This window comes from Thalassophryne amazonica, chromosome 4, assembly GCF_902500255.1.
Source record: "Thalassophryne amazonica chromosome 4, fThaAma1.1, whole genome shotgun sequence".
Lineage (NCBI taxonomy): Eukaryota > Metazoa > Chordata > Actinopteri > Batrachoidiformes > Batrachoididae > Thalassophryne > Thalassophryne amazonica.
This window is the reverse complement of record NC_047106.1, coordinates 62,167,530-62,192,335: the sequence shown is the minus strand read 5'-3', so window position 1 is coordinate 62,192,335 and position 24,806 is coordinate 62,167,530. Positions and strand designations below refer to the sequence as shown.

Sequence of the window (24,806 nt, the reverse complement as noted above, 5' to 3'; positions counted from 1 at the left end):
ATTATTGTAAGTTAAAAGACTCGTAGCGCCTCATCTGCTCCTAACATTTCAGTCTGCACGCAATGAAATTCCCATGATCCAAAAACAATAAAATCAAATAAAGTGAAAATAGTCAGTTCTGCCTCCTCGTGGAGTGGAGAATCCGCACTACAGTCTGTGTGCACGCTCGTCAATATAAGTGTTTCCACCTGCCAATCGAAAAAGATTCGCCGGCGAGAATAAGCGTTCTGACACAGAAAACACAGTGCAGCTCTGACCCGATCCACTTGATGGAAACAGGTATGTTAGTAGCCTGTAAAAATCCATAAATTAATGGGACAATTAAGATAATGGTTCCAGAGCTGACACCACTTCTTCCTTCTTTCTTGTCCAATGTCGGCACGCCGGGAAGTTCCTGGTTTTTAGTGGTGCGCAGTTCAAAATCCGAATATTTATCTCTTCAAGAACTGCACAGCAGGAAAGGATAAATTTCAAACTGTTGTTTAATTTTAGTCTTAAACATTCATGAAAACATTACGCATTACGTGTCACCTACACTTTAATGTACTGTTTTGAGAAAGGAGCTCATTTCTGAAAATAAATAAAAGTACTTTATTTAGTCATATTTGGGTCCGTCGTTGGGGTCAATCTGGGTCAGTTTGGGTCTGTCGTTGGGCTCAGTTTGGGTCAGTCTGGGTCAGTTTGGGTAAATTGTCGTACCTGCTGCCTGCGCCTTTTTTGGCCCCGTGTGTCCATCTGTGTATGAACAAAATAACTTGAAAGGTTTTGATCCATTTTGTATCAAATTTGGTGGAATGTGAGAGAGTCAGCCGAGGACACAGTGATTTGATTCTGTGAAAAATCAAGCAAAATTCAAGGTTTCAGGCTGTTAAAATCTGGGCCCAATGATTAAATATAGGGGATATTTGGAGGACCCTTGCAGTGGTGCATCTGTTGGGATGGGTGCACACCCCCCCCCCCCAAACTGGCACCCAAAAGTGTGATTAAAATATGGCAGGATTAGCCTAGAGGATTTCTAGTGTTTAACATAAAAAATTGTGTATTGAACGCTATAACTTGAGAGTCATTAGCTTCACACAGCCCAGTCTCACGTTTTTTTTTTTTCATCCTCCCGTCATGAAATGATTCAAATTTTCGTGACAGGTTTTTTTTAACACGCTATTACTAAGCCTACTCCTACCTCCAACCCTAACCTTAACCACCCTGACCCCCAAATCAGGTTTAACTTCAGTGTGAGTAAATTCTGATCTTATCTCGGTGGTTTGTTCTGTACTGGGTTTACCCCTTTCTGTGTGTGAACCAAAATCAGGTTTACATGTTATTTTTCTCCATAAATTGAAACCAGCTCCAACACACAGAAAGGGTAGACTCAGTACAGAGTAAAGGTCCTGTTTTTTGCATATGCGCAGATAGCAAATATACAAATCTGTTATGGGGTAATCTCAGTCTGTGACAAGGGAAAAAGGCTACGGGTCGCGGCAACATCTGGTTTTCTTCCACATCATGGGACTCACTGGTGTAAAAAAAAAAAAAAAAAAAACAAAAAAAAACACAGCTGGCATCTTGTTACTGTATGTCATAGAGATACAGTGTATATTTGTTAGTGTTATTTGCTGTTAAGTTATGTATTTAAGGATTTTTTGTTTTGAATTTAGTCATATTTCTTGTTAGTGCTTTGGTATGTCCTTCGAGTATTCAGAGGGCTTGGATAATATTGCCCAGGAGTGCTAAAACCATATTAGCAGCAGCAGGATTGGTGTATTGTTTGTATAAACTCAAAGCCGGATGATGGAAAAATGATCCTACACAATGACCAGGGAACAGTTTCATAAAGCAGTCTAAAGACCCGGTCACACGGCATACGGTGATTCCTGAATGAAGGGAAAAAAGTAAAAAAGTCACAAATCATTGAGAAAAGGTGGATGAACGAGCTTCATCACCAAATACCCTGTGAATCAAGAGCGCAAAAGGGACCAAAGAGGAAAAAAATGAAACAAATGTTGATCTCGACGCTTTAAACGAAACAAACCTGAAGTCACTGCTGGAGCAGTGTGTGTCTGCATCTCTGCATTCCAGGACTTGGCACTGGGACGGAGCTCAGCTGCAAACAGAAGTGCATGATCCAACCCACTGTGGAGATCTGTGCTCACGTCGGTGGATCCACCTGCTCTGGTTCCTCGTCCAGAACAAAAGAGGGATCATCTCCTTCATCATCAGAATCCTCACTGTCTGGTACGAACTGTGACGACACGCTGTGCGTGCCGTCTTGCTCCAGTTAAAAAAAAAAAAACTGAAGAGCTTGCTTAACATTCATAAGATGCCTCATTTTTACAAAAAAAAAAAAACACCACCACACTAACCACACACGCTAAATACGCCTCCAAAATAATACACACTGCAAACAGTCCAAATATTTCTCAAATCTCTCAAATATCAAAACTCTAATCGCTTTCTGTACACCCAAAATGCACGTGTATGAGACAGCGGGAGGGAGAGATAGCTAGCACTGTTTCTCTCTCTTTGCCTTTTTTCATAACCCTGCTGTTTCTGATCACCACACACACAGGCACTGTGTACGTGGATCAGACACACACACACACACACACACACACACACACACAAATGCACGCGCTTCACCTTCTCTCCAGTTGATCACACTGGGTTAAATGAGGCTGATCGCGCTCCTGCAAAGCTTCCCTGTTGTTAAATACACAGCCATCAAGGATCATGTTGGCTGTCAGCAGCTCCATGGAAACGAAGCTGATCGTGCTCCTGTAAAGCCCCCCACTGCGAACAAATATGCAGTGACCTTAGTTAGTCTTTTAAACTTACTTAGTGGACTACGGTTAGTTGCACAACATTATCCATCTACTTACCGTTTCACATCAACAGCTAAACTTATAGATTAGCCGTTTTACGTTAGTCGACGATTTTCAAGGGCATAACGGCCTTGCGAGCGCCTTTGCCAAGAAACGCCTCCAATGTACAACCTTTTTGTTTACTTCCGGGTTGGTCATTGTCATGAACTATCCAGACTTTGTTTGGTTAACTGGCTTTATTAACATTTCTGGACACATACAAACAAACAAACAGTTCTTCTTCTACACTTCCACCAAGCCTTTTTGTACACACAGTGTTGCTCAGCATAACAGCGACACACAGTGGCTAATGTGAGAACTGTCACAAACACATCATGACAGTCATCATCTTATGCAATAGGACACCATAGTCTCGTTTGGGGGCGGGTGCTAAAGGGGTGAAATATGATGCATATGATGTAATTTCTCTAATTCCGGGGCACCAGCCATGGCATTTTCTATGGGTTTTTGGTCAATTTACACACAAACAAAGTGAAAATGCAAAGAAAAAGTGATGCAGTAGGAAAGTGGACATGTGTTGCGGTTTGTTTATGATCCGGAGCGCAAATGTGTTGAGGCAGTTTTACAGGCAAGAGAACGGAGCTATTGTGGTTAGCAGTGTAGGCTAACACTTAGCGACATGACGTCTCCCGCTTGCTTCATCTTTTCTTCTCCACTGGGAACTGAAAAAAGCAGCAGAAAACAAAACAGTACACCATTTATCCATGTGAAGTTAGCTATATATATATATGAGGTCTGTCAATGAAGTATAGGTCCTTTTTATTTTTTTCAAAAACTATATGGATTTCATTCATATGTTTTTACGTCAGACATGCTTGAACCCTCGTGCGCATGCGTGAGTTTTTCCACGCCTGTTGGTGACGTCATTCGCCTGTGAGCACTCCTTGTGGGAGGAGTCGTCCAGCCCCTCGTCGGAATTCCTTTGTCTGAGAAGTTGCTGAGAGACTGGCGCTTTGTTTGATCAAAATTTTTTCTAAACCTGTAAGGCACATCGAAGTGGACACGGTTCGAAAAATTAAGCTGGTTTTCGGTGAAAATTTTAACGGCTGATGAGATATTTTGAGGTGATACTGTCGGTTTAAGGATTTCCCACGGTGCGGGACATTGCGCAGCACTCCCAGGCGCCATTGTCAGCCTGTTTCAAGCTGAAAACCTCCACATTTCAGGCTCTATTGATCCAGGACGTCGTGAGAGAACAGAGAAGTTTCAGAAGAAGTCGGTTTCAGCATTTTATCCGGATATTCCACTGTTAAAGGAGATTTTTTTAATGAAGGACGTGTGGGCGGATTGCAGCGTTGGCTCGCAGCTGCCGCGACGCTCCGCCACAGGAAAAACACCTCTGTTGGAAGCCTTAAGGACAAGTTGGAACATGTCCAGCTGTTAAACAATTTCTCATATACTCACTCCACTGAAAGCCATCAAAAGCCGCCTGGATTTTACAAATGGTTATCAACACGGAGGTGTTTTTCCTGTGGCGTCGCACCGCGCCGGCTGCGTCCCGACGCGCGGACCCGTCCGCACGTCTTTCATTAAAAAAAATCTCCTTAAACAGTGGAATATCAAGATAAAATGCTGAAACCGACTTCTTCTGAAACTTCTCTGTTCTCTCACGACGTCCTGGATCAATAGAGCCTGAAATGTGGAGGTTTTCAGCTTGAAACAGGCTGACGACGGCGCCTCGGAGCGCTGTGCGACGTCTCGCACCGTGGGAAGTCCTTAAAGCGACAGTATCACCTCAAAATCTCTCATCAGCCGTTAAAATTTTCACCGAAAACCAGCTTAATTTTTCGAACCGTGTCCACTTCGATGTGCCTCACAGGTTTAGAAAAAATTTTGATCAAAGCGCCAGTCTCTCAGCAACTTCTCAGACAAAGGAATTCCGACGAGGGGCTGGACGACTCCTCCCACAAGGAGTGCTCACAGGCGATTGACGTCACCGACAGGCGTGGAAAAACTCACGCATGCGCACGAGGGTTCAAGCATGTCTGATGTAAAAACATATGAATATATATATGAATATGAATATATCATATGAACATATGAAATCCATATAGTTTTTGAAAAAAATAAAAAGGACCTATACTTTATTGACAGCCCTCCTATTAAATAGAGGTCCCTGTAAGTGGTCAAATCCCATGATATGACGGAGGGTTTCAAATGAGACTGCGGTGTCCTATTAAGCAGGGGAAGCGTTCCCTTTGCTGGAGTATGAGTGATGTAATGTGGTCTTGAGTGTTCCATCAAGTGGTAGAATATAATAGCTGCCATTTTTTTGAGATACAGTGTTTTGTCTTATCTCAAAACGTAAATGACAAAACGTCGTTTACGTTTTGTCGACTAAAATAACCTCCTGTACCAGGCTAAAAATGTTAGTTGGGTAAGCGCTTTGTGCAGTGACTAACTTCCAAAAATTTGTTAGCTAAACAAGATTAGACTGCTTTATGAAACTGGGCCCATATTTTCAATGTCCCAGTATTTGTTCCTACCTCGTAGACAAACCAGGTATTTCTGAAAGTAATGAATGCACAGGCAATTTTAAAACAGTTAATGCTGTTACTGTTACTCGTGTCTACATGTAATTCTAAATCTAAGACTAAGCTTAACGCTAACAAACATTTTGTGTATCCTTGGCAAACAAATCATAGCAATTTAAGTTTAGGCTGTTAGTGACCATCCGATGATCCGTAACTATGTGCATTTCCGTGACTGGTTTCAAAGTATACAGCATTTGCAACAAACAGCTATGGAGACTGCCGAAAACAAAGTACTCGTGAGTATTCGTTTTTCCAAGTGTTTCTGATAGCGTTTACGTACCTTTAAGGAAATGTCCCAGTACACACTTCAATGGAATGTAGCTGCTGATGTTAAAAATGGAGCTGCAGATTAATGGACAATTTTCAAGTTGTGCTGCCATCTTGAAATCGAGACCAGGCAAGTGTTCCATAAACATGGCAAAAAAGAAGACAATAGAGCATGCACATCGACTGTGGAAGCTATTGATTTGGGGGTCAAAGGTCAAACTCTATGCATCATGACCCCACTGACCTTTTGACCTTATGAGCCCAAATCATGTTTTGTAACTGCCCGATTGTCACAAAACTGGATATGTAGTATGTTTGAGATATTTTTTTTTTTTACCCCCAAAAGCCTATTGTCTTTGGCGTCAAAGGTCACTGCAGCATATTTTGTAAAAACATTGTAAGATCAATAATGTCTTTCCTAACTGCTGCGTGTCACCAAACCAAGAAGCCTGTTGATTTTAGGGTCAAAAGGTTAAAGGTCACAATCACTGAACTGAACTCATCACATGTCAATGGTAAGTTTGTCAACGTTTGCCCAGGGCGCCATGAGTTAGTGCAGACTGTGCACTGGTTGTCCCTGTCGTGTTTCGTGTCCACATTACACACATGGATGATGAAAAACAGGCAACATAAGCTTTTCATGGCTGCTGTTATCTCTCTGTAAAGAAACACATTTCTTTGCATTGAACTCCAGATGGTATATCACGTATGTCAGGGATATTATACATATTAAACGCTGATTATAAAATCACACCCAGAGAAAGGTAGACATGCCCCTTTGATGGAGATAGAGGGTAGCAGCTCCTTTTCATTGACAGCAGCAACTAGAGAAACAAGATGCATCTTCAAGAGATGTACATTAAAAAAAGATGCATATGGGTTATCAACAAACATTGACATAGATATGCCTAACCTTCTGTCAAACATAACTTTGGGCTTATCTCTCATCCTGTTCATCGCTCAAAAAGTCTTGAAAGTACAGCTCTTACACCAATTTGCAGATTTCAGTGAAACTTCACACAGTAGTCGTACACCATATGAAGACGTGCTCAAAGTGAAACTATTCCCATCTATAAACAGACCTGTTAGCTTTTTCAACACAGAGGTTGACCACCATAAATAAAAAATGCAAGCAGCGACTATAGCTGTGTGTGTAGGGCTCTCCAATTGGTTCAAAATGCTGCAGTCAGACTTTTGACACGAAGCAGAAAGTTCAACCACATTACACCCATTTTGGCATCCCTTCACTGGCTTCCTGTCCCAGTGAGATCAGATTTTAAGGTTCTGTTACTAGTCTATAAAATTGTTCACGGACTGACATCTCCCTACTTAGCTGACCTAATTAAACCCTACGTACTGGCCCAGGCTTTGCGTTCTCAGGGTGCAGGACTACTTTGTGTCCCTAGGGTGAATAAGGAGTATGCCGGTCACAGAGCTTTCTCTTATTGTGCCCCTGTTCTGTGGAATGATCTCCCTGCATCAATAAAACAGTCAGATTCTGTGGAGACTTTCAAGTCCAGACTTAAGACGCACTTATTTTCCCTTTCGTATGGCTAGTGTAACCCTTCTAGTATTTCTTGACCTTTGTGTCAGTATTTGGAAATGGAAGTATATTTATCTCCAATGTATGTATCAGCAGAGAAAGAGGAAATGGCCTGATCAGAAGATTATAGATTTGAAAGAGCCTAGGGGTGTATCAACATAAGACATAACAACACTTTGTTTAACTGGAAAACTATGTATACAAAATTTAATGTCCATGAACTCAATTGAACTAAAATGGCAGTACAAAATTAATTGAGAGCGCTCTTTGCCAAAAAAAAGAAAAAATAAAAATAAAATAAAATATATCCAAATGAAATAAAATATACTCCGGTATAGTCCTTTAGTCTTTTCTTGCTTCTTTAGGTTCGCTCAGTGTTCAGTGTATTTTATAACCTGTCGGGCTACAATCTACCAGTTCATTTGACTCTTGGGCTGGGGCTCGCCATCCAGTACTGGGAATCTTCATCTGTTCGTCCTCTGCACGTCTGCGATTCGGACTTTGATCCCAACATAAAACCTGACCGATACAGGGCACAATGTGCTAACAAGGCTACGGGGTTTCCTGAGGCTTCCACGGGCACTCTGCACTTCAGTATCCAGCAACAATTGTATCCATAGAGGAAACCAATTTCCATGCGTAAGCTCTTGTAACACACGAGCAGGGGGTTCTCTGGTCAGCGTCTGATGAAAGACTGAGCAAGGCGCAGCGTTGTGCAATGCCCCGCGGTTCAACCGTTGACATTATTGGTTAATATCACACCAGGCTTACTGCTATTGGTTGCTCAGTGTGTCAATCAAAACAACATTTTAACTTAAGCTTACAACTTCTTAACTCTTCTTTTTTTTTTTTTCTTTTAGTATGTTTATGTCAACATACTTATGAACTTATATCGCTCTGTTATTTTATCACTATTTATGCTCCGGTAAATAAATAAAATTTCATTTTATTTATCTCATTTTTAACACTGGGTTACACTAGCATACTGGCATAGTATAGTTTTATGCTTTTTACTCTTTTAATTCATTTTATTAGGAAACAGAGTGTGCCCGGCCTCAACTTTACCTAAATTCTGGGTCTTTTATTAAAGCTTAGGGCTAGTGGCTGGTGATCACCTTAGTATTTCCTGTTTTTCTTGTTGTTTAATGCTGACAAATTATGCAGTATTTCTTGTCTTTCTGATGCCTGATTCTGTTTTTTCTCTCTGTTTAAGGTGCAGCTCCATCCAGAGATGGGTGTGGTATTTGTGCTGGAGACCCTCCTGTCCTGTGCACCAACTGCATTTCCTGTATATTCGTTTTGTGAATTGTTCTGTAATTTATGTCTGTAACATGGCCCAAGCAGAGGGTCACCTCTTTGAGTCTGGTCTGCTTGAGATTTCTTCCTCAGAGGGAGTTTTTCCTTACCACTGCTGCTCTGGGGGTTAGTAAGGTTAGACCTTACTTGTGTGTTTACTGTTGTGATTTGGTGATATAAAAATGAAAATAAATTGAAATTAAAATTGTGTGTGTGTGTCTGTGTGTGTGTGTGTGTGTGTGTGTGTGTGTGTGTGTGTGTGTGTGTGTGTCGGGGGAGTCACTGCTCCGCTGACACAAACACAGAGAATTAGGTCTTTGTGGTTCACTGATAATAATATTGATGTTTCTGTGTGGACTTTACATTGGATAAATTTTGTCCTAAATTGACCCCTTTTGTCTTCAACTAACACACAACCAGTCCACCATTTTTTATCCATATGGGCTCCAAACAGTTAAACAGTTATAGCTTTGAGAGTCACCCACTGTCATCTGATCAATAAAAAGGTGGTATTTGACTTCATATTATTGTAACCGTTGATATATCATTAACAGCTATCTCTAAATGAGTTTGAACTTTCAAGGTCAACCAAGGTCAAAAGTCTTATGACCAGTAGGAAGATATGACTTCCTCAAGTCCTCAAAATCTTCTTTTTCTTTTGGCTGCTCCCATTAGAGGCCACCATAACATATCAGTTACTTCCATTTAACGACCTGCAACCTCCTTGGCCTCCCTCTTCTACTGCTTGGTAGCTCCATCCTCAGCATCCTTCTCGTAACATTCCCTGATTCCTCCTCTTCACGTCCAAACCATCTTATTCTCACTTCTCTGACTTTGTCTTCAAACTGTCCCACCTGTACTGTCGCTCTGATATGTTCATTCCTAACCCTGTGCATTGTCATCACTCCCAAAGAAAATCACACTGCCACCTTGGGCTATCGTTCTCCTTTCCACCATATCAGCCAACTTTTTCCTTTTCCAGTGATACTGCCAACATTAAAGGTCCCGAAACTCACTTACACCCTTCTAGTTTTCCCCCTCTCCTGCGGTTTCTGTACAATTTTTCTTCTTCTTCTTCACCCAACAGCAGCCCAATTTCTGCTGGCACACTGTTGGGCAACAGCATCGGTGGCACTCGCTGTTAACTCAGGCCTTGACTGATCTGGGATAGAATTTTGATTTCTGACCTGCATTTTCTTTTCTTTTTTTTTTTTTTGGCTTTTTTTTTTTTTTACACTAGGTGTCCTTCCTGATGCAACCTTGCTCATTTATCTGGGCTTGGGACAAAGTTTGGTCCAGATTGTGCTCAAAGTCTAGGAGTTATTTTGGTCGTGGTCAAGCAGGACTGAAATCTGTACCCCAGCATACCTTACACCACACGTGTGTTATCAAACATCTTCCTGACTTACATGAGAGTTTTTGATTTGGGTGATTATTTCCATATATAGTGTTTATATGCACTTTAATGTTGTCAATTTTCTGGTTGGGCGATTGCAATTCTTTGAGCAGGGGTCGGGGCACCACATACTCATTAAGTTAGGGAAGCTGCCATGATAAGTGTGAAAGTAATAGTCTTCCAGTTGCTCTGTGTCAAACCAAAGTCTAAATTTCATATGTTTTATGTTTATTTTTATTTTGAAGTTTATTTATTCAATCACTTTCTTGTGGTATTTTTTTCCCACAGGAAATATCCACAAGCCAGACACATCAGCTATATGGAGGGTCTGCGGACCAACTATTCTCAGTTCAGTCTGAACGGAAAACCCTTCCGTATCTTGGGAGGATCCATCCATTACTTCCGAGTTCCCAGAGCCTACTGGGAGGATCGGCTGTTGAAGCTGAAGGCCTGTGGCCTCAATACAGTCACAACGTAGGCTCACACTGAAATGCATATTTAGCCAGCTCATGGTAAATATTAAAGCCCCCGTCACACATAGCAAGAATGTGGAGGAGCCATTCTGACACGGCAAATATTGCAATAATCCGATGCAGTCGGAAGGAAAAGAGGTGTGCTTAGCCGTGGTCCGAGCGCATCAGGACTGCCTCGTGCACACCTGCAGGATGCAGCCCAAACATATTTCAGGCAACAGTCAGATGACACAGACTGCTGTCAGACGGCGCTGACACTGGAGCTGTCACTCACTCACTCACGCAATCACATCTCTGCTCGTCCTCACATTCCCAGCGCTAAACTGACCTCTCATCAGTGTTTGTCTCACATGACGACATGCACGCATGTACGTGCATAGAACAGGTGATCCAAATGATTAGTGTGTGTCCACTCAGCTGCACGTGTGTGTCCACAATGGCTAAATGAGCCGCGTGTGCCTGCGTGTGTAGAACTGGTGATCAAAGCAGTGTGCGAGTGTGTGGCCGAAATGTTCGCTCAGCTCTGTGTATATGTGTTCATAAACACTGTACCAGCCACTCCGCATGTGAATGTGGGGCACACGTGCACACGCGAGCACGAGCTGTCCATCCAGAGAGCGCACAAAAAGGCTGACAGCTGTCAGTGATCACCTGCTGTTAGTCTGGTGAAATGGACTATAATATAATAATGGACTCCATAACTGCTGTTCAACTGTGCTGGCAGTGTGCCAACTTCCCACATATGCGCAACTTTCAGATGCAGCCAGTGGACTTTCTCTTTTTTAAACTTTTTTTTGTTGCCATTTTATTTGATATGCATCTTAGCACAACTGTAGTTGGACTATCATTGTGGGACAGCACTTAACATCGGATTTATTCATACCAGAGATGGATTATGTACAACCCCAATTCCAATGAAGTTGGGATGTTGTGTGAAATGTAAATAAAAACAGAATACAATGATTTTAAAATCCTCTTCAACCTATATTCAATTGAATACACCACAACGACAAGATATTTAAGGTTCAAACTGATACTTTTTTGTTTTTGTGCAAATATTTTCTCATTTTGAAATGGATGCCTGCAACACACAGAAAAGCTGGGACAGCGGCAACAAAAAACTGGGAAAGTTGATGAATGCTCAAAGAACACCTGTTCTGGGACATTCCACAGGTGAACAGGTTAATTGGAAACGGGTGAGTGCCATGATTGGGTATAAAAGGAGCATCCCCAAAAGTCTCAGCCATTCACAAGCAAAGATGGGGTGCCGATCACCACTTTGTGAACAACTACGTGAAAAAATTGTCCAGCAGTTTAAGAACAATGTTTCTCAGAGTTCAATTGCAAGGAATTTAGGGATTCCATCATCTGCAGTCCATAAGATAATCAGAAGATTCAGAGAATCTGGAGAACTTTCTACACGTAAGCGGCAAGGCCGAAAACCAACATTGAATACCCGTGACCTTCGATCCCTCAGGCGGCACTGCATTAAAAACCAACATCATTGTGTAAAGGATCAAACCATGTGGGCTCAGGAACACTTCAGAAAACCATTGTCAGTTAACACAGTTCGTCGCTACATCTACAAGTGCAAGTTAAAACTTTACCATGCAAAGCGAAAGCCATACATCAACAACATCCAGAAATGCCACCACCTCTGGGACCGAGCTCATTTGAAATGGACAGAAACAAAGTGGAAAAGTGTGCTGTGGTCTGATGAATCCACATTTCAGATTGTTTTTGGAAATCATGGACGTCATGTCCTCCGGACAAAAGAGGAAAAAGACCATCCAGATTGTTACCAGTGCAAAGTTCAAAAGCCAGCATCTGTGATGGTACAAGGGTGTGTTATTGCCCATGGCATGGGCAACTTACACATCTGTGATGGCGCCATCAGTGCTGAAAGGTACATCCAGGTTTTGGAGCAACACATGCTGCCATCCAAGCAACGTCTTTTTCAGGGACATCCCTGCTTATTTCAGCAAGACAATGCCAAGCCACATTCTGCACATTCTACATGGCTTCGTAGTAAAAGAGTGCGGGTACAAGACTGGCCTGCCTACAGTCCAGACCTGTCGCCCATTGAAAATGTGTGGCACATTATGAAGCGCAAAATACAACAACGGCGACCCCGGACTGTTGAACAACTGAAGTCGTTCATCAAGCAAGAATGGGAAAGAATTCCACCTACAAAGCTTCAACAATTAGTGTCCTCAGTTCCCAAATGCTTATTGAGTGTTGTTAGAAGGAAAGGTGATGTAACACAGTGGTAAACATACCACTGTCCCAACTTTTTTGAAACGTGTTGCAGGCATCCATTTCAAAATGAGCAAATATTTGCACAAAAACAATAAAGTTTATCAGTTTGAACATTAAATATCTTGTCTTTGTGGTGTATATAATTGAATTTAGGTTGAAAAAAGGATTTGCAAATCATTGTATTCTGTTTTTATTTGCATTTTTCACAATGTCCCAACTTCATTGGAATTGTATTTGCTATCTGATCGACATTGCCAGCACGCAGCGCAGCTGGGTGAAAGCGACTTGACCAGCTGTCTGCGCTGCACTGTGGAATGCAAAGTACTGGATGTTAGTTAAAAATTTATTCATGTCGTCATGTGTTGGGCAAACATTTCCATATCGTACCTGCTACAGATCTAGGAGGTGTACGTGTAATAATACGTGCATTACAGCGGTAGCATCCCGTTCAGCTGCGTTGCAGCGCTGCACCGAGCCTCTGACGCGCGCACAGTGCTACATATATGTTATTACATAACATTTCCTTTGCCTTCCCTGGCCGGGGTCCAGTGAAGGTGGACAAACGTGGAACAACGTCAGCAGGCTTTGCTGTGACCTATCGATCTCAGACCTCAATCAACCATGATCAGATCGTTTCAGATGCTGTTTTGATGCCATCGGAATATGTAAATTGCGGTCAGATGGTCATCAGATTACACACGGACCGCCATCTGATAGGTGTCCCATCTCGATGGTGCCCAGAGAGTGTTGAACATGAGCATCACACTTGGGCTGCCAGTCGATTTTGACCAACTGCGTCAACTTCTGCAGATGGCTGTCAAAGTTTTGGAAGTGAAATCTGACACTTTTTAGATGTGCGCCAATTCATAAGTCCCACGCCACTCTCCGTGATTCCAGCTATGTGTGACGGGGGTATTAATGTATTTTTGGAATGAAATGTTGGACACTTGAATTTCCTCAAACATCTGACTGTGCACCAGTTTCACAGGGAGACTGCTCATATTTTACTTACAGATTCTGGTATTGAAGGTGCTATATAGTTTCTGAAGTCAGAAAAATCAGATGAAATGTTTGAGATAGACTTGAAAAGAAGGGGAAAGGGGACGTGCACATTTTAAGTGAATGTCACTATGATATTCACCAGGTAAGACACCAAGTACCAAAACCAAATGTTTTTTGTTTTAATATTAACAGTTTATGTTAATATTATATAGAGAACTTGTTCTCTGTCTCTCTCCCTCCCTCCCTCTTATTTTTGCTAAATTAATTTCTAAAATTCACTTATACTAGATAATAGTAGTACCTGTGGGCATGAAGATGGTAAGAGCTACAGCAATTTGACATTTGACCCCACTGGCCTTGACCTTCACCCAAATAATTGACCTGTGGATTACTGCATCAGTACAGTTTTGAAATCTCCCTATGTCTGTTTCACATATGGTCCAAATCAGGTTGACCTTTGTCAAAAAAAATTTTTTAGGATAACTTTGGGCTCATCCTTCACTGATGTACCATGTTTGGTAGAAATCAGCAAATGGACATGGGAGGATTAGGTCAACAAATCAATCAATCAACTTTTTTTTTATATAGCGCCAAATCACAACAAACAGTTGCCCCAAGGCGCTTTATATTGTAAGGCAAGGCCATACAATAATTATGAAAAACCCCAACGGTCAAAACGACCCCCTGTGAGCAAGCACTTGGCTACAGTGGGAAGGAAAAACTCCCTTTTAACAGGAAGAAACCTCCAGCAGAACCAGGCTCAGGGAGGGGCAGTCTTCTGCTGAGACTGGTTGGGGCTGAGGGAAAGAACCAGGAAAAAGACATGCTGTGGAAGGGGGCAGAGATCGATCACTAATGATTAAATGCGGAGTGATGCATACAGAGCAAAAAGAGAAAGAAACAGTGCATCATGGGAACCCCCCACAGTCTACGTCTAAAGCAGCATAACCAAGGGATAGTCCAGGGTCACCTGATCCAGCCCTAACTATAAGCCTTAGCGAAAAGGAAAGTTTTAAGCCTAATCTTAAAAGTAGAGAGGGTATCTGTCTCCCTGATCTGAATTGGGAGCTGGTTCCACAGGAGAGGAGCCTGAAAGCTGAAGGCTCTGCCTCCCATTCTCCTCTTACAAACCCTAGGAACTACAAGTAAGCCTGCAGTCTGAGAGCGAAGCGCTCTAATGGGGTAATATGGTACTACGAGGTCCCTAAGATAAGATGGGACCTGATTATTCAAAACCTTATAAGTAAGAAGAAGAATTTTAAATTCTATTCTAGAATTAACAGGAAGCCAAGGAAGAGAGGCCAACACGGGTGAGATATGCTCTCTCCTGCCAGTCCCCATCAGTACTCTAGCTGCAGCATTTTGAACTAACTGAAGGCTTTTTAGGGAACTTTTAGGACAACCTGATAATAATGAATTACAATAGTCCAGCCTAGAGGAAATAAATGCATGAATTAGTTTTTCAGCATCACTCTGAGACAAGACCTTTCTGATTTTAGAGATATTGCGTAAATGCAAAAAGGCAGTCCTACATATTTGTTTAATATGCGCTTTGAATGACATATCCTGATCAAAAATGACTCCAAGATTTCTCACAGTATTACTAGAGGTCAGGGAAATGCCATCCAGAGTAAAGATCTGGTTAGAGACCATGCTTCTAAGATTTGTGGGGCCAAGTACAATAACTTCAGTTTTATCTGAGTTTAAAAGCAGGAAATTAGAGGTCATCCATGTCTTTATGTCTGTAAGACAATCCTGCAGTTTAGCTAATTGGTGTGTGTCCTCTGGTTTCATGGATAGATAAAGCTGGGTATCATCTGCGTAACAATGAAAATTTAAGCAATACCGTCTAATAATACTGCCTAAGGGAAGCATGTATAAAGTGAATAAAATTGGTCCTAGCACAGAACCTTGTGGAACTCCATAATTAACTTTAGTCCGTGAAGAAGATTCCCCATTTACATGAACAAACTGTAATCTATTAGACAAATATGATTCAAACCACCGCAGCGCAGTGCCCTTAATACCTATGACTATATATACTAACAAATAGAGAGGTAGCCATAACCTTGGCTCCAGAGATTGATCTTTGGTAAATTTGACCTCGCTGGGCAATCCCAGAAACCACCTTCCATATGTAGGCCAGGTTTGGTGAGCATCGGAGTGAAAAATGAAAAGTGTTGGTCTTACCAGTGACTCTGCTCTTCTCCTAAACAAACCCTTTAATGGTGGTTCTGGAACTGACTGTCATCCACATAGTATCAAGATTAGTGGTAATCAGCCAAGGGACCTCTGAGGAGCAGAGGAACAAGCAGACAAATGTTGCTCAAATTATAGTATAATTTGCTAACGGTTACCTTATAGTGTATATTTAGGGCTAAAATTTCACTCAGTGGATCTCATGTATGAGATGAAATGTCATGTGAAGCACGACCTCAATCACATTTGTTCAACTCGCATAGAACAACCCATCCACACAAAAAAGAACTGTTGCTTACTAGGGGAAAAAAGTTTGATTAATGTAATGTCTTTTAAATAATAAGACTGTAAAAATTCATTTGATTTCCTTTTCTTTCTTTTTGAATTTTTTTTTAGATATGTTCCATGGAACCTGCATGAGCCGGAGCGAGGGGTGTTCAACTTTAAAGATCAACTGGATTTGGAGTAAGAATAGCTCCTGCAGTTCCTCTGAATGCCTGCAGGTGGCACTTTCGTACTGCTAAAGCTTTTCCATCCAGTGACAATGAGCAGTTATGGTCTAAAATAGAAAATGAATGATTTCATTTATGCACATGTTGGCTGATCCATTACTTGCATTGCTTCTCTTAAGTGTAATAAATGAAGCAAATTTGGCCTTCAAATATAAAAAGTCACCTGGAAGTGTTGAAGTAATACATGTGATACGTTTTTGAATGAATCATATGCAGCAAGATTGTCAGTAGAAGCTTTATTTACACACTTTGAATCAACCGAATTAAGGGGAAATGTGTTCGATGACAAATGGTTCTTTTAGTCATGAATTTAAAGTAATTATATTATACAGAGAATGATCCCTCTTGCATACAGGTTTTTATACATTTTCTTTCTGTTCATCTTTTAGAATGTATCTCCATCTTGCAGCCAAGTTGGATCTGTTGGTGATTTTGCGTCCTGGTCCCTACATCTGCTCTGAGTGGGATTTAGGAGGACTACCGAGGTACCAATCACAGCAACGCATGAAAGCTGATACCTGCCATTCATTCCTGTTATTACCACTGTCTGATGGCATAATGTGACATTTTGGGCTGTTATGTTTGATAACAGGTCTCTGTTATCTTTTTTGGTGACTTTCATTTGAAAGCATGTTGTATCTGACCCTGATACATCTGCCTGGCAAAGCCACACATGTTGAACAAAAACCTTTTCCTGTATTTGATAATGGACAATGACAAGAGATGTGTTTTTAGACAAATGTCTGACATAATTTCCATGAAATTGTTCATTTTTCAATATATATGTGTGGGTCTGGAAATTGGACCTTGACCTTGATTGTTAAATGATCCTAACCAAAATCAAGTTACTTCTTCCCATCCATTGGTCTGCCAAGTTTGATTAAGATCATATTAAGTGTCTTGCTAAGATGCGTACATATAACATATAGAGGCCAAGACAACTCCAGTGTCTTGGCCTCTAGATGTCTCTATGTATAGTCTATTGGCCTCTGTCTAGTGTACAACTCTAGTGACGCAGATAATAAATAAATAAATAAATTACAATAATTGGGTTACTTTTTATGGCAGCATGGTGGCTTAGTGGTTAGCACTGTTGCCTCACAGCAAGCAGGTCATGGGTTCGATTCCCACCTGTGGCCTTTCTGTGTGGAGTTTGCATGTTCTCCCCACGTTTGTGTGTGTTCCCTCCAGGTGCTCTGGCTTCCACCCACATCCAAAGACATGCAAGTTAGGTGGATTTGAAACTTTAAAGTGTCTGTAGGTGTGCATGCGGGTGTGAATGTGTTTGTGGCCCTGTGACAGACTGGTGTCCTGTCCAGGGTGTATCCCCCCTCATACCCTATGACTGCTGGGATAGGCTCCAGCCCTCCTGTCACCCTTAACTGGAGTCAGTAATTGGAGATGAGTGAGTGAGTGGGTTACTCTTTGTTGCATTAGCCCAGTGTCACACTTTTTTTGTGATCCTGTCACAAAATGAGTCACATTTTTGTGATGCGTTTTTTACCCTACCCCTTCCCCTAGCCCTAACCATAACCTCCACAGACACCCCCCCCCCCGTGTCACCCCGCATTACTATTTTTGATCCTACGTTTGTACACATTAGAGATATTATGAGGACTGCTTTCTTCCACCTGCGAAATATCACTGAGACCCATCTCATCCTGTCTATGGCTGATGCTGACACCCTGATTCATGCATTTATCTCTTCTAGATTGGACTACTGTAATGTTCTATTTTCTGGTTTACCGAAACCCAGCATTAGGGGTCTCCAATTTGTTCAAAATGCTGTTGCCAGGCTCTTGACAGAAAGCATCTTGACAGGCATCTCTTCACTGGCTTCCTGTCCCTGTGAGATCAGATTTTAAGGTTCTGCTATTAACCGATAAAATTATTCACAGACTAGCACCTGTCTACATAGCTGACTTAGTCAAGCCCTATGTACCGGCCTGGGCTCTGCGTTCTCAGGCTGCAGGACTACTTTGTGTCCCTCGGGTGAATAAAAAGTCTGTGGGTCACAGAGCCTTCTCTTATCGTGCCCCTGTTCTGTGGAATGCTCTCCCTGCATCAATAAAACAGTCAGATTCTGTAAAGACATTCAAGTCCAGATTAAGATGCATTTCCTTTCCCTTTTGTATGACTAGCATACTGACATAGTATAGTACTATGCTTCCTACCCTTTTAAATTCAGTTTATTCATAAATGGCCTAAAATTTATCTAAAGTCTGGGTCTTTTAGTGTCGCTTAGGGCTTGTGGCCGGCGATCACCTTAGTATTTCTTCTCCTTTCCTGTTGCTTAATGCTGACGATTTATACCTTAATTGTTGAATTCTCAAATTTTAAAACTGAATTCTTTTTGGTGACCTGTCTCATGGTTTTATAAAAACATGTTGGTGATCCAAAAGTTCCACACTGATTATTGTGAATGTGATTGTTGTCTTTGTGAAAACTGTAAACATACAGAATGATCAGGTTTTTATTCATCTGAAATTGTTGAATAAATAGAAAAATTCTTTCTAACACTTGATATTTCTTCAACATTAACAATTACCAATTTGGTCTTTTAACTTTCACAGTAATTAAAGAAAAAATGTGCAGTTTTGTGCATGAGCTTTAGCAATTTCATGTGTACAAAGGCAATGTGGGCCAAACTCCCTGAATGACTTCATTCCTCTTGTATTTAAAATATATTCAGGATAAACACAGCAAATAATCATTTTTGGAGTCATTTTGCCTTCAGGGAGTGTGACTTTGAGGTTATATATATTTAGTTGTCATTAAAACAATGTGTTGCTCAGCTGAGCAAGAAAGCATAACTTCATCTCTTCATAGCACAACAAAACTTGTAAAACATGCCTTTTTTTTTTTTTTTTTACATTTAATGGTTTTTTTTTTTCTTTTTGTTTTTGTGATTTCCTTTCAGTTGGTTACTCCGTGATACAAATATGAAACTGAGAACAACCTACTCAGGATTCACTCAGGCAGTCAACTCCTACTTTGATGAGCTCATGAAGAAAGTTGTTCCATATCAGGTAGCCTCCACTTTAGCACCGTCAAAATATCAAAAGTGATTTTCTTAGAGGTGTGTGTGTGTGTGTGTGTGTGTGTGTGTGTGTGTGTGTGTGTGTGTGTGTGTGTGTGTGTGTGTGTGTGTGTGTGTTGAATAAGAATAAATATGTCTTATTTCACTTGTAAATTAGAATCATGTAGGGCCTGTATATGAAATATAAATGAATGTGCATGGCTCATTAATAATATTTCAGCTCTAAAAATTGACATTAGGTTGTCATATACGAGGTCTGTTAGAAAACTATCCGACCTTTTTATTTTTTGCAAAAACCATATGAATCACGTATGATTGCATCAGCCAAGCTTGAACCTTCGTGCGCATTCGTGAGTTTTTTATAAGCCTGTCGGTTGCGTCATTCGCCTGTGAGCACGCTTTGTGGGAGGAGTGGTCCAGCCCCCTCGGCGGATTTTCATTGTCAGGAAAATGGCTGAGCGACTGCCGCTTTGCTGCATCAGAATTTTTTCAGAAAGTGTGAGAGACAGCCAGGTGGAAACCATTTGGAAAATTCAGATGGCTTTCAGTGAAGATCTTATGGGCATGACACAGATTAAGGAGCATTACAACCAGATTAAAGACAGCCCACAGCGGCTGAGGGCGCGCCGCGCTTCGAGCGGCTATCGACAGGCTGAAACGACCAGATCATTTCCAAAGTGAAGGCTGTGTTGATCCGGGACGTCGTCTGACTACCAGAGAAATGGCAATAGAGGTGGACATAGCACTTTTTCGGCACATTCCACTGTTACAGGAGATTTTGTAATGAAAGATGTGCGGCGGAATTCGCGCGTCAGGACGGAGCCGCGTAATGGCGCAGAACAAAAAGCACCTCCGTGTTGGAAGTCTCACGGGACATGCCCAGCTCTTCCACCATTCGGAAGATTCAGACGGCTTTGGGTGGCTTTTCAGTCGAGTGAGTATCCGAGAAATTGTCGAAGATCTGGGCATGTCACATGTCCTGTGAGACCAACACGGAGGTGCTTTCGTTCCGCGCCATTAGCGGCTCCGTGGCGTAGACCTCGTAGATGCTAACCCAGCACACACACACACACACACACACACACACACACACACACACACACACACACACACACACACACACAAACCCCACAAAGATTAGTTACATTAAATAAAGGCTTTTTTATTGCTCAGACAAATTTGAATGTTAAACAGTATATACAATGTAACAATGCCACCACAACTACATAGATACAGAAAAAATGAATACGGAAATAAAATAATAATAATAATAATAATTACATAACAAATGTACATAACTTTGCAGAATAAATAAGGACATAGGAATAATACACAGGAATAATATTTCATAGATATACGAGGTCTGTTAGCAAAGTATCCAACCTTTTTATTTTTTTCAAAAACCATATGGATTTGAATCACGTGTGATTGCATCAGCCAAGCTTGAACTTTCGTGCGCATGCGTGAGTTTTTTTACGCCTGTCGGTTGCGTCATTCGCCTGTGAGCAGGCTTTGTGTGAGCAGTGGTCCACCCCTCTCGTCGGATTTTTATTGCGAATAAATGTCTGAACGATTTGGAGCTTTGCTGCATCAATTTTTTCCAGAAACTGTGAGAGACCTCCAGGTGGTAACCATTCGGAAAATTCAAATGGCTTTGATGGACGATTTTATGGGGATTACACAGATTAAGGAGTGCTCCAGCCGGTTTAAAGACCGCCTACAGCTGCTGAGAGCACGCCGCGCTCCAAGCGCCGATCGACAGGCTGAAACAACCAGATCATTTCCAACGTGAAGGCTTTGTTGATCCGGGACGTCATCTGACTTACACAAAAATGGCAGGAGACGTGGACATTACTTTTTCCGGCACATTCCACTGTTACAGTAGTTTTTTTCATGGAAAGAGAAGCGGACGGATGCGCCACCGTGCCGTTCATGGCGCGGCACAAAACCACCTCCGTGTTGGTCTCACAGGACAGCTTTGAGGTGGCTTTCAGACGGCTGTCGGTGGGTTTTCAGTCGTGTGACTAACCGAGAAATTGTGGATGAGCCTGGACATGCCAGAACATGTCCTGTGAGGCTTCATCACAGTGTTGCTTTGCGCCATGCGGCACTGCCTTTAGGGGCTTTTATGGATTTTTTTTGTTATAACTTATTTCAAAGTAGTATTTCATGTGGTTTTTAAGATTTGAGTTTCAGTTTTTAATATAAATTATATGACAATAAAAAATTATTTGTATTTTATGCCTTTTTTGAAGGGCCTCGGACATAATTGCAAGCCTTTGGGAATATTTGATATTTGGCTTAGTGGTTAGCACTGTTGCCTCAGAGCGAGAAGGTCATGGTTTCAGTTTCCGCCTGTGGCCTTTCTGTGTGGAGTTTGCATGTTCTCTTCGTGTTTGCGTGGGTTTCGTCCGGGTGCTCCGGTTTCCTCCCACATCCAAAGACATGCCGGTTGGGTGGATTGGAATCTTTAAATTGCCCGTGGGTGTGAATGTGTTAGTTTGTCTGTTTGTGGCCCTGCGACAGACTGGTGTCCTGTCCTGGATGTGCCCCGCCTCACGCTCTATGACTGCTGGGATAGGCTCCAGCCCCCTGTGGCCCTTGATTGGACTGAGCGGTTGAAGATGAGTGTATGAGTGTGTACTTCACTCTTTACCAGAGAAAACTTGGCACCAACATGAGGCACTGAAATCTGCGCTGTGATTCAATCTGGTAGATACCAATAGGAGAGGAACCAGTACCATATTGAAATCACGTTTTGGTGCCCGACTTTCCTCATTTACCACCACAGTTTGTAAAGCTGTCTGACAGTAGCTTTTGAAATCTCTGATGCTGATGACCATCATCATCATTATAATGTTGTCATCATTGTCATGAATTTTTAATGACAGAAAAAAGGCATCAGTCATGACAAATATCTGACGAAAATTGTCACATATTTGAATAAAAAATTACAATGAGTCTCTATTCCCACACTCTGTGATGATAAGGTTTTAAGACCTACAGCTTCTTTAATCCACCTCTGCATGTGAGCATTCAAAAATCAATGCTATGCCCAGTCAGCTAAAGCTATTCAAATGATGAAGTGTTTGCAGCAGCTATATTTGATCACTCATTAGATCCATTAACACCACACTAAATATGCAATAGCTCACTGCTGTTGATCATTACAGCAACACATCATACCATGCACATCTGAATTACTCAGCTTGTGTCCTCACACCTATATTTTTCTTTTGATCTGTGCCATGCATCATTTGGAAAGCTTTGATTTCCATTTCACAATGTCTTTAAAATTCATCTGTACTGAGTATACAAATGGTCAAGAGCTGGGTGCCAAGTGCTAATTTGTGTCCTCTATTCACTGTGTAATTAATGTGCAGTATTCCAAGGGGGGCCCAGTTATTGCAGTTCAAGTGGAGAATGAATATGGCTCCTATGCTAAAGACACCAAATACATGGCGTTTGTGAAGAAGGTAAATCATGAAATTGTGAATTATTTCAGGAGTGAGTAACGGTTCACAGGTGAGTGTGAACACATAATAAATTTGTTTTCCCCCTTTGTCCTTTCCGAAGTTACTCAGCAATTAAATTTCAGCGAAGTTGTCTTGTCTCCATAATCCTCTCATCTTTCCAGGCCTTATTATCAAGAGGCATTACAGAGCTGCTGGTGACCTCGGACAACAAGGGAGGGCGAGTCCTTGGAGGAGTGAAAGGAGGTATTGGTAGATAGGATTCCAGACAGACGTATCTGTCCACGCACACGCATACATACAAACAAACGCTGAGTCTGGGTGCAGCTCACTTTCACACAACAAAAAAGGATTGTGTGATGCTGCAAAGTTGTTCTTTTTACAAGCACTACACTGGATTTAGTGGTGCAATGCTTAAGGATTGTCTTTGATGTTTATTTCTTAATCTCTGTTCTTTTTTTCAATCATTTATTTTAGTGGTGGGCACAGTTCAGCTAATCGGCTAACAGCTAATTAGCAAAGATAACTTTTTTCTTTGCGGATTAGCTTTTTAAGATAACTTTGAAAACAATTAGTGAGCTAATTATCTTCTATGAAATGTATTTCTGTGAACTTTAAGTCGGCTAACATTTTTCAGGTAAAGAAAAATGGTCAAAAATGTTTGTGAACCTTAAAAACCACGTTTATTCCTGTTGGAGGTTATACACTAATCCAATAAGTGAAACTGTTACATCACACAAAAGCAGTACGCATCACCTCAAGGACATGGAGGAGATGGAGTGCAAACCAAAGTAAATTACTTTACTAGATTAGAATTTTAAAATTATTTTCCATGTGTATTTTGTATTAAAATGCATATGTCGTGGACATGAATGTTCGAAGCTCATCAGCATCTCACCATTTCATTTAGGTCCTTCAGACTTTATTTTGAGTAAATGCTTTCAGCTTCTGGGGGAGCTCTGGCCCCCCAGACCCCCTGCCTTTTTAAGCATTTTTCTTTGTTTTCTTCTCACATGCCTGGAAAAGCTCCTCGCCAATCTATCCATGTCCTAGGTCCTTCAGACTTTTTTTCAGTAAAATGGTTTTTGGGAGCATAGACCCAATCGTGATGACATCATGCGCTGGTCGGGGCCACACCGGTAGGCAGTAAATCCCTTAATGCAGCCACTGACTGTGTGCACTTGGTGATCCATCACACGCTGACAGATCAGTGCCGTGCATAAAAAAACACATCACATCCAGATGGATGACAATCCGTTTGAAAAATTTTCACTTTGCAAGCATTTAGTCTCAAAGATCAGATGTGGTTTGGCTCAGAATTGCGTCCAGTACAGGTGGAAGATGGAGTCACATGAACTCACCCTGTGTTCAAATAGAAATCGATGGTCATTACATTAAAAACAAACCTCCCCTTCTGTACTTTTTTTTTTCTTTTTTCCTTTGGTTTTCCCTGTGCAGTTCCACATTTAAGCGATAAGCTGTGACTGAAGTTATTATGAGGGCTGCAAACTAACAATCTCATTTTTGGTTCATTTTGAAATCAAACACAGTTTAACATGCGCAAAAGAGCAATTTTGCCGACAAACGGATGGACACAAAGTGTAAAGTTGGACTCACCGGTGTCAAAATGACTGTAAGCCACGGAAGAAATAAAACCAGCGAGAAGAAAGAGGTGGCTTTCAGGTTGTTAAAATGTATAAATGTATGAGGTTTGCTGATCCCATCAGTCCTGTAAAATCCTCTTTCTAGGATTAGTGCTATGTAATGTAACTGTTACATTTTACACACACACACATGAGGACAAGTTGGGACATGCCTATCTCGGCTTTCAGTGCTTACCAGTCGAGTGAGTATAAGAGAACTTGTGGAGAGTTGGACATGTCCCAACTTGTCCTCTAACACTCTGAAACGGAGGTGTTCTGTTGTCTCGCTT

The 24,806-nt window shown here is 41.5% G+C and overlaps 1 protein-coding gene across 3 annotated transcripts in view; it reads left to right on the top strand.

The window, feature by feature from the left end:
* LOC117508293 (beta-galactosidase-1-like protein 2) overlaps nucleotides 1-24,806 on the top strand; it is a 104,773-nt gene that overhangs the window by 2,001 nt on the left and 77,966 nt on the right. For all 3 annotated transcript variants that reach the window (XM_034167987.1, XM_034167988.1, XM_034167989.1), the window contains exons 2-7: nucleotides 10,204-10,389; nucleotides 16,245-16,313; nucleotides 16,750-16,845; nucleotides 19,281-19,389; nucleotides 22,784-22,876; nucleotides 23,038-23,119. In XM_034167987.1, coding sequence (XP_034023878.1) covers nucleotides 10,204-10,389; nucleotides 16,245-16,313; nucleotides 16,750-16,845; nucleotides 19,281-19,389; nucleotides 22,784-22,876; nucleotides 23,038-23,119 — 635 coding nt within the window. The remainder of the gene's footprint in view (nucleotides 1-10,203; nucleotides 10,390-16,244; nucleotides 16,314-16,749; nucleotides 16,846-19,280; nucleotides 19,390-22,783; nucleotides 22,877-23,037; nucleotides 23,120-24,806) is intronic.